A 10,860-nucleotide genomic window follows, 5' to 3' on the forward strand; every position below is an offset into this window, starting at 1 on the left:
CTCGACAATCCACCCACTTTTGGTCCTAACGAATAACATATAGACGACACACTTAAACGGAGGAAAATCAGCAAGTCTATTCATGGACATCAACAAAGCCTTCGATACGGTTTGGCACAAAGGACTATTGTACAAACTCTTCAAACTACAAACACCAAAATGCTTGATAACAACTATAAAAAACATCCTTGAAAACAGACAACTAGAAGTTCGTATAGGCAATACTCTATCGTTCTCTTTTTCCCCACAACAAGGCCTACCGCAGGGCTCTCCACTCTCTCCTCTACTCTACAACATATACTGCCATGACATATACAATCATAACCTTCAGGACAAAGACCACATAGACAAAGCAGCATACATTTTACAATACGCGGATGACACAGCGCTTATAGTACACGACAAAAACACCAAGAAGGCTGTAGAAAGACTCCAAACACTTACTAACCAAACAATGAAGTGGTTTTACGTATGGAGGCTGATACCAAATGCTGGCAAAAACCAGCTTCTATTGTTAAACCACCGACTTAAACCAAACTCCCCAATAATAACAGCGGACGGACAAGTAACAGAACCAAAGAATGACGTAAAATACCTAGGAATGATACTCGACTCCAAACTGAAGTTCACTAAACATGTAAAGACCATGAGAACAGAAACAATCAAAAGGGCTAAGCATTTCCGGTCACTAACATACAAAGACAAAGGGATCAGCACAAAGACTGCAACAAACATATACCAATCCATATGCAGACCACTCCTGGACTACAGACACATCCTAAGAGCAAACGCACCGGAAAAGACCATAAAACACATACAAACAACAGAACATATCGCCCTACGAACTATCACAAAAATAAGAAACCCCAAAAACCCACTACACAACCCATCTAACCAACTATTATACGAACGCACGCACATGACAAGAATAACGGAACGACTACAACACATCCAAACAAAATGGAAAAACAATCCTCACAATCTAGCACTACTGACCCCACTGTGCCTAACAAGACAAACTAGACAATCACGCTTCCATTCTCCCACAAACACCCTCTTAGAACACTTCCAAACATAAACCCTATCCTAACATCTTATTCCCTTACCCCCTGCATTAGTCCCGCTTACACAACACCTAGTTTAAGAAAAATTGCAAATAGTGAGACCCTAAAATGAAATGTATACACTCAAGGGCAGAAAGACCAAAAGGTCGATAGCCCATTTCGTCAGAAATAAAGATTTTGTATACAGGGTGTTCCGTGAAGAATGCGCCAAAAAGGAATCTGATAATCTAGACATTAAAATAATAAGATTTAACCCAACTTGCCTCATGAAAATGTTATTCGTTTAGGATATACAGGGCGTTAAAGTTAATTTTTGTATTTGAATTTCTTTAAGTAAATCGAGTAGTTTTGAAGATATCTTATTCAAATTTTGAATCTATGTTTTTTTTAAGACCGGTAAAATGAATATTTCATGAAATTTGGGTTTCGAAAAAGAGGGCGCTAGTTGCAGCCTATAGGGCGCACATTTATGTCCATATTTTTTTACAAATGCAATAATTATGATTTTAACCCTAGAATACTAATGTATCGTAAATTTTACGACGCTCGGTTTTCTTAGTCCGAATTCGTAAGGTTCCGTTTGATCCTGTGCCGCCTACTTATCAGTACCTTCCTGATTATTGCGAAGCTAAACGTCGATGAAACGGTATCTTGCTGGCTAATTGTTTCATGCGTCTAATAGTGTGAGCGTCGTAAAATTTACGAGTGATTAGTATTTGCGTAAAATATTTACGAAAAGACAAAAATTAGTATAATCGGTAAAGCTTGGTTTTTCATGTCTCTTTTTTTGCACTAACGCAGTTTTTTTATAGAAAATGGCATCCAACAATAGGCCTTTGAGTGACAAAGAACTGCAAAATGAAATTCAAAGAATTATGAATGGCGATTTCCAAAATGATTCATATTTAGAGTCTGGTGATGAAATTGATAATGAGTGGGAAGAAGAAGATCGTTTGGAGGTTGAAAGTAAATCAACTGACAGTAACATTAGTGACTTTGGGGAAGAAGTAAACAATGAGAGAGATAATGTAAACGGGACTAATTTAGTTATTGCTAATCAACCTTTGGACAATCCAATATACGGAGAGAGTAGTACATCATCTGAAGAAAATATTCCGTTATCTATTATAGCGGCTTCGTTAAAACGAAAAAGGAATATAATAAAACCAAAATCAATAAGACTAAAAGGAAAAAATGGATACAAATGGTCCACAAAATTGCCGCAACTATCAAAAAGGACAGCAAGAAGAAATATAGTCCATTTCATATCAGGAAGTAAAGTTGGTGGTGAAGTGTGTTCAGAAATTGTTGATTATTTCCTGCTTTTTTTTTCGGAGGATATTTTGAATAGAATTGTTGTTCACACCAACGAAGAAATTGCCAAACAGGCAGAAAAGTATACTTCTAATACGCCTACCATATCTATACTATCTAAAATGGAACTATTGGCATTGTTTGGTATTCTAGTAATGACTGCCGTCAAGAAGGATAACCATTTGAATGCCAAACAAATGTTTGATAGCACAATCTCTGGCTCTTTTTATAAAGGATGCATGAGTTGTGAGAGGTTTATTTTCCTGGTAAATTGCCTACGATTTGACAGCAAGAAGACAAGAACGGAAAGGTTAAAGAACGACGCATTTGCTCATATTCGTGAAATCTGGAATACATTCATCGAAACGTGCCGAACATCATATACTCCTTCATCATATTTGACGATTGACGAACAACTCTTGGGGTTTCGAGGCAGATGTCCGTTTAGGATGTATATTCCAAATAAACCTTCAAAATATGGAATTAAAATTGTTATGCTCTGCGACTCTTCCTCGAAATATATGATCGATGCCAGTCCTTATTTGGGAAAATCCACGCACACAGGAGGGTTACCATTATCTAACTATTACATAAAAGAGTTGACTAAATCTGTACATGGAACAAACCGAAATATCACAATGGACAATTGGTTTACCTCCGTTGGGATAGCAGATGAACTATTGAGTGATCCATATAAACTTACCATCATTGGAACAATTAGAAAAAATAAAAAAGAAATCCCACCCGAAATGCTTGAACTTGCAAAAAGAAAGCCTCAATCCTCAATGTTTTGTTTTGACAAAAGTAAAACTTTATTGTCGTATATGCCTAAAAAAAATAAGCTAGTATTACTGCTTTCCACTATGCACGAAGGGGCAGAAATTTCGGAAATAAATAATAAACCAATAATAATCTTGAATTATAATGAGACAAAGTCCGGTGTGGACACATTTGATCAAATGTGTTCAAACATGTCTTGTAGCAGGAAAACTAGACGGTGGCCACTATGCATTTTTTACGGAATGGTAAACACAACCTGTGTCAATTCGTATGTATTATATTGTTGTAACAATTTGAAAAATGGTGAAAAACCCCTTCGTCGATATCAATTTATGATTCACCTAGCTCACCAGCTTGCCAGGCCTTGGATGGAACATCGACTAAGTGGTACAACTTTACGCCGCAAACTTCGACAAACTATTCAAGAAATCCTCAAAATCGAAAAAAGATTTGACAACGCCACTCAAGTAGAAGGCAAACGTACCTTATGTTACTATTGTCCCAGCAGGTTAAGGCGAATGACGACCATTTACTGCACTCATTGCAAACATGCTATGTGCGGCGAACACCGCGGGAAATCTTGCACGGAATGCTTACAGGATTAAAAGTGATTAAACACCAAACATGAAATTATATTCCTTAGGGACCAAAGAGTATAGGTTAACTTTTGTTTCAATTAAAAAAAAATTTTTTTATGAGTTTTTCGTATTTCTAGGAAAAGTCGTAAAATTTACGACACATTAGTATTAACGTGTGATAAAATCACATTAGTATTCTAGGGTTAATAATGACCACTCGTAAATGGTCATATAACTCCTCCCTTCGTAACTCTGAGAAAAGAGGGGCAGATTTTTGAAGAGTTCAAGTTGTATGTCCACTTTTACATTCTTAGTGTTTTTTTTATAATACAAAAATAGTACAACTACTATGTCTAAGGATACAATGATAATGATTAAAGCTATTTACATATCACTAGTTACAATTTCTAAATGCTTTAATGGACGTACATCCAATCTTGTAACGTTTTCTAGACTCTGGTGAATATTTCGTAAATTAATGCGATTTGATTCGAAGGGTGCAATTTTTTAAATTAAACTCTCATTGATATTGACGGATGGCAATTTCAGTCTCAGATTAATAGTATCAGATTTCTGTGACTCAAAGTGATTATTCTTTGTAGATCAATGTAATGAGGATAATCATTTTTTTTTATGAACTAATAACGTCTTTTAATATCTTTTGGATGTCTTTGATTCTTAACCGGTCGTATTATATACTTAAGTTCTAGTTTTTGTACTAATTTCTTAGGTGTTGCTAATAACTGATCGCTTATTTGTGGGATTTCAGGGTCGTCTTCACGGGTTTGATTTAATTTGGATAAGATATTTGCCTTTTTCGCATTTAATTTTAGGTTAATACTGTCGTTGAGTTCTTGAAATGTTTCTGCCAATTCGTGTATGAGGTCCGTTTGAATTTGATTTAAATTTTTCTCAAAATTCAAATGATAATTTAGGTTTCCCTTGAGAATTTGAAAAGGAGTGTAATCGTGTGAGGAATGGATGCTATTGTTGTAATTCAGAATAGCTAGATCGATTAGTTCCTGAATTGTTTTTGTTTTATGATTTTGACGGACAGCTATCAAACTTTCACGCAAGGTGGAATGAAATCTTTCGATAGGTGAATTTCAGTTCGGGTTGTACGGGGTGGTATAATGTATTTCAATTTTTGAAACCTTGCATAGGTCCTGGATAAGGTTACTTTTAAAATTTGAGCCATTATCAGTTGTGATTTTACCGGGAATTCCGTGATGAGAGAAGAACTTGATCAGATTTTGGCATATTTCTACTGCTGTCTCATTGGTGGGAAATGCCGTAGCGAATTTGGAAAAGTTGTCAATGATAGTTAAGTATTTTTGTCCTGCCACCGAGTATGAGTCCATGTAAATGTGCTCAAAGGGTTTAGAACCAATCTGAATAAGTTTGTAAATAACTTTGTACGGATGCCTATCGAACTTAGTCTTTTGGCATACGTCACAAGTGTTTATAAAATTTATAACGTCGCGAGTTAAGTTTGAGGTTCGAACAAACTTATTAAAAAAAACAAATATAAATTTATTATTAAATTTACACTTATTTTGAGTAACATCAACACTAGACTAAGTTTTAAAATCGAAATCCCTTTTGTTCTTTGTTTTAACTAATTTATATTAAAAAATATGCTTATTATGCATAAGGGTTCTAGAATCTATGATTTCCTATTATGGTGCAATAAAAAGTATAATAATATTTCTATAATTGTATGTTATAGACAACAGTAAACACTACGCAGTTAAACCCTTTCTCATCTTTCATAAATATAGCAATATTTACCATATAACTCCTCCATCCTTAAGAGGCAAACTTAATGGAATGGGTTTGACTGTTAACATTTTTTAATTTTAATTCATTATTTTTTTATTTTTGAACCTTTATTTTGCTTTTTAAAACTCCTCTATGTCTTAGTAATAAAACTCTAATTATTATGATTAATATAAATATCCACAAGGTTGCACTTGTCCAAAGCTATATTTCATGCTGGTTGTTTTCCAATAGTGGTGATAGGTATTCGATAATATCCTTCAAGTAGTGGTTCCCTTGTAGATCCAATCGTGTTAGGTTGATCATTACAGATGATTGCACACTTGGGATGTTGTCCATTTGAACATCCGGTAGAATAAATGCTACTACTCGACGTATTTGAAATTTGTTAACAAATGTCTTTCCTTCTAAAATTATTTCACAATCGATTGGAAATTCAATCAAGGTAGGCACACTAATTTTCATATAATAGTCTGATGGCCACCTTGACAACACTTGAATAGTTTTTGAAGGAATCACTAATAGTTTATTGTTTGTAACTTGTTCTATTAGCGTTTTTTGTGATCATACAGAGGCCTTTTGGCACCTTCCTAGTGGACAGTTTGTAAATAGATTAACGACACATTCATCGACGGGTTTTTCATTTTCTTTGCAGAAGTAGGTTTCTCCAATTTCCGGGCAAATATGTTTCTCGAACTGTAGTTGTCCATTGTTTTGTACCACAAAAGGAAATTTTAGGAGAAGTATGGATTTGTTTTGGATGACAGGATATATGCGATGAAAGTTATAATTTTCTGTTTTTAGGATTGGGATATGTATTGTGACAATTATTTTACTTTTAAAAAAAGAGACTTGAGTTCCTAATAATTGATAATATTCTACAAAATTATTTAATTTAGGTATTTTATCATTTTCGTAAGTTTTATTAAGTTCTAAAAGCAATTCATTAATTTGGGAGATAGATATTATAGTGTTATGGATGGAATTTAACTTTGCAAAAATAATAGCATCAGAAGATGCTATTATTTTTGCATAACTTAGAAAAGTTATCTAAAAATGTAATTAAACTTTGACAATCCAGATTAATTTGAGTTAAAATGTTTTGAATACTTAAATATTGATTTTGATTTCGAATTAATTTATTTACAGTACCTTGAATTAATTCTATACTTTTTCTTAGTTTTTCTTGATTATTTGAGATTGTTATCATTGTGTTATTCAAAAGGTTTATAATATTTCTGGATAGGGTTATTTGTCCATTAATATGTTTTACTATGTTTATTTGATTTGTTTGCAATTCTTTAATAATTTTATCGTAATATTTACCGTCATCAGAGTCTAAATTTCTAAATATCCATTTATTAAAATGACCGATTACGTTTACTAAACCTCTTCTCATCCGAAGATTGGAATTAGGATAAAGATTTACTCATTTTTGTTCAGTTATATTTATGAGAAATCCTGTTCTAAAAAGTAAATATTCTATCAATTCATGATAAGATATTAAATTTGTCGCGTTCTCTTTACTGATTCCATATCTACGTAATATAAAACCGTATGTTTCGTATAAATTATCCACGTTGATCGTAATCTAATTGGTAATAAGGGATTTTTAATGGAAATAAATTTAGCTTCTTCATTTCTTGCTGGTTGAAGGCTGATCATCAGCACTATTATCACGATTTTTGGGTTCATCCTGAAAAATTTCAATTGTTTTACTTTTAGGTCTTCTAATTGAATTTTTATGATATTCTGCATTGGTTGTTTTTACTTTAATCTTTGATTGATCTTTTAAGTTATAATTTTTAAATTTTGGTAAGGCTTTGTTACGATATTTTGTTTTCACATAAATTGGTTTGTCTAGCGGATAAGGTACAGGATCTTCACGTTTCTCATTTCTTTTTAAAATGATTTGTTCTTTTAAAAGTTGATTCCTTTGGGCTATTTCTTGATACAGATCTTTACAATTTTCTTTATGTTCCTGAACATAGTTCGATACAATTGCGTGATCATTCATATTAAGTGGGTCGAAATTGTTTATGTGTCCCTTAATTACTTCAAAAGGTGTGAATTTAGTAATGCTATGAATTGAATTATTATATCCCAAGACAGCTCTTTTCATAATTTGTTCTGAATTCAAATGTTTATTGGTTTCTTTCAGACATCGGTAATGTTCGATTATTGTCGAATGAAACCTTTCAACGGGAGAGTTAGAGTTACTATTCTTAGAAGTGGTGTGGTGCAATTCTGTTTTAGAAATTTTGCAAAAATCTTCTAAATCGAAATTTTTAAATTCTGACCCTCGATCACAAGTAATTTTTAAAGGAAGTCCATGATGAGTAATAAAACTTAACAAATTTTCAACAATAGACACACCTATTAAACTATTTAACAAATAAGCTTGACCGTACCTAGAAAATGCATCGATTATTGTTAGAAAAATTTTGTTTTCTATTCTGAATGAATCTACGTGAATGTGTTCAAAAGGTTTGGTAGTTGTTGGTGTTAAATTGAATTTAATAATTGGAGGTTTTCTGTCATATTTGTTTCCTTGACATATTTCACACTAATTAAAATATTTTTCAATATCCACATCCATATTTGGCCAATAATATTTCTTTGTTAAAGCAATCTTCATTTCTGTTATTCCTCTTGGCAAGTTTTTGTATTGTGATGCAAATCTAATTTTTTTATTTGATCTTCGTCGGTTAAAATGTCCTCTCGCATCTTTGTACATTGTACGAATCTGAATGAAGAGTTTACAAAAATGTTTTGTATTGTTACCGTAAAAATTTCTCCCAATCGTGGATCTCGGAACAAATATGCGTAAAGACGTTTAGGATTAACATATTCTTTTATAAATTGAATAATTCCATTAACAAGATCGTTTTTAGGAAGTATAACATACAATCTCGTATTTTCGAAATTTTTTTGTATTTACATTCTACCTTTTGAATATCGCCTGTAATTACAAGGACTTGATTTTTATATCCGTTAAATATTCTTTCCGTAATTGGTAAATTAAAAATTGGATTCTCTAATGAGGTATAAACTGTTTCTAAATCATCGTCAGTATTCTCGTTGGTTTCTATTGGAATTTCCTTTAAATTCGAAATTTCTTTATTTCCGTATTTATTATTGGGTACTTTGATTTGTATATCAGATATAACATTAATTTTTAGTGGTTCTATATTTCCTAATATTTCTTTAACCGTTTGTTCATCTAATTGTGGGTACTTTTCTTTGTCTTTACAAAAATCTAAAATTGCTTCATCGCAATCACATGGATTATTCGTTACTGAAAGTGTTTCTAAAGCGTTAAAATCATGAATTGGATTTCTTGATAAAGCGTCTGCGGTGCCATTGGTTTTTCCTTTCTTATATTTAATTACGTAATCAAACTCTTCCAATTTTAGTCGCCAACGTATTAACCTACTGTTTGGCTCTTTGAGAGAATATACCCATTCAAGAGGTTTATGATCTGTAAATATTATAAATTTTTGTCCAAATAAATATGGTCGGAAATATTTGCATCCCCAAACCACAGCGAATAATTCTTTCTTTATGGTTGAATATTTGATTTCTGCTGGATTTAAGGTTCCTGAAGTATAGGCAAGTGGATGTCCATCCTGAGATAAAATAGCTCCAATTGCGAATTTTGATACATCAGTATTTAGTTCAAATGTTTTTGAGAAATCTGGGTATGCTAGTACTAGCTCGGAAGTTAAAATGTTCTTACAAATTTGGAAGCTGTCTAAAAATTCCATTGTATGAACAATTTTCTCATTCTTTTTTAAACATTGCGTCATCGGTTTGATAATTTTAGCGAAGTCCTTAATAAATTTCCTATAATACCCAACTAATCCTAGGAACGATTTAATTTCTTTTGCCGTTTTTGGTAAGGGGAATTTTTGAATTGCTAAAAGTTTCTGTGAGTTAGGTTTAATTTCTGATGGCGTAACTACATGTCCCAAAAATTCCACCTCTTTTCGTAAGAATTCGCTTTTATCCAATTGTACTTGTAAACAGTCTTCGCGTAATTTAGAAAAGACCATTTTAAGATTTTGAATGTGTTCTCGTAAACCCGTGCTGAATATAATAATATCATCCATATATACCATATAAGTTTTATTTTGTAAAACCTTAAGAACTTCATCCATCACTCGTTGAAACGTGCTTGGTGCATTTTTTAGACCGAATGGTATTCTAAGAAACTCATAGTGACCATTCTTTACCGTAAAGGCCGTTTTATCAATGGAGTTATCTGCCATCTCAATTTGGTGGAAACCACTGGCGAGATCTAAAGTTGAAAAGTATTGCGTACGACCCAATTTATCTAAGATGTCATTTATGTTTGGAATAGACCATCTTGCATCTATTGTCTTTTCATTAATTTTCCTATAAACTATTACAATCCTCCCTTTCTGTTGATTTGGTGCCCCTAGTTTTTTTGGTACAATCCACACTGGAGAACTCCATGGGCTAAGAGATGGTCGAATAATTCCTTGATTTAACAAGTCGCTAATTTGTCGTTGAACTTCTTGTTTATGGACATACGGATATCTATACGACTTAGTGTGAACTGGAATTTCCTCTTGGAGTTTAATTTCGTGTTTACTTGCGGAAATAAATGTTACTTTATTACCAGGTTTAACAAATATGTCTGAATATTCGATACACAACTTAATAATTTCTTCTTTCTCTTCCGAGTTCATGTGATCGATTCTAATTATGTCTTGCATATTATTTAAAGGCTTATACTTTATGTTATATAAATGTATAATAGTATATCATTTTTCACGCTATAATTTTAGAGATGGATCGCGATCGTAATAAAAATAATTATTTATAAAAAATAATTTATTATTTAACAGGTTATGATATGAACACTTTAACCAATTCGACAATCCCAGACTTAAGAACTAACCATAATCTTTCGATCCCCTCCTTATACCCAAAAAATACTATCGTTAAGAAATCTGTTGGTTTATGTTACGACTTTAATTAATGAGTACATATAAGATTTGAGTCTCATCTGGCATATTCAATGTTAGCTTAAGTTAAATTATTATTTTCTAAACATTATGTTCGCATATCGATTTATATGTTTACATTTATAAAGCAATAAGACTTATGGGGTGGTCATATTACTTTACCACTCGTAAATGGTCATATGATTCTTTCATATTTGTATACATCGTAATTTGTTTCTTTGAAAGCGCTCGCTGGAATACGTTGATGCAGCTTAATATTAATGACCTTGTCTGAGTTGTTTTGAATTTCTATAGGTGCAAAACCATTCTTGGAAACACTGAGGCTTCTCGAAATTGTTGCCCCATTACAGG

General features: G+C 32.6%; 1 protein-coding gene across 1 annotated transcript; it reads left to right on the forward strand.

Annotated features, from left to right (window-relative positions):
• The first annotated feature begins 1,580 nt into the window (after positions 1-1,580).
• Positions 1,581-3,943, forward strand: LOC136345599 (piggyBac transposable element-derived protein 4-like). The gene is made up of 3 exons (XM_066294077.1): positions 1,581-1,822; positions 1,877-3,817; positions 3,874-3,943. The coding sequence occupies exon 2, from the start codon at positions 1,880-1,882 to the stop codon at positions 3,761-3,763; it is 1,884 nt and encodes a 627-aa protein (XP_066150174.1). The 5' UTR covers positions 1,581-1,822; positions 1,877-1,879; the 3' UTR covers positions 3,764-3,817; positions 3,874-3,943.
• Positions 3,944-10,860: the final 6,917 nt, after the last annotated feature.

This window comes from Euwallacea fornicatus, chromosome 20, assembly GCF_040115645.1.
Source record: "Euwallacea fornicatus isolate EFF26 chromosome 20, ASM4011564v1, whole genome shotgun sequence".
Lineage (NCBI taxonomy): Eukaryota > Metazoa > Arthropoda > Insecta > Coleoptera > Curculionidae > Euwallacea > Euwallacea fornicatus.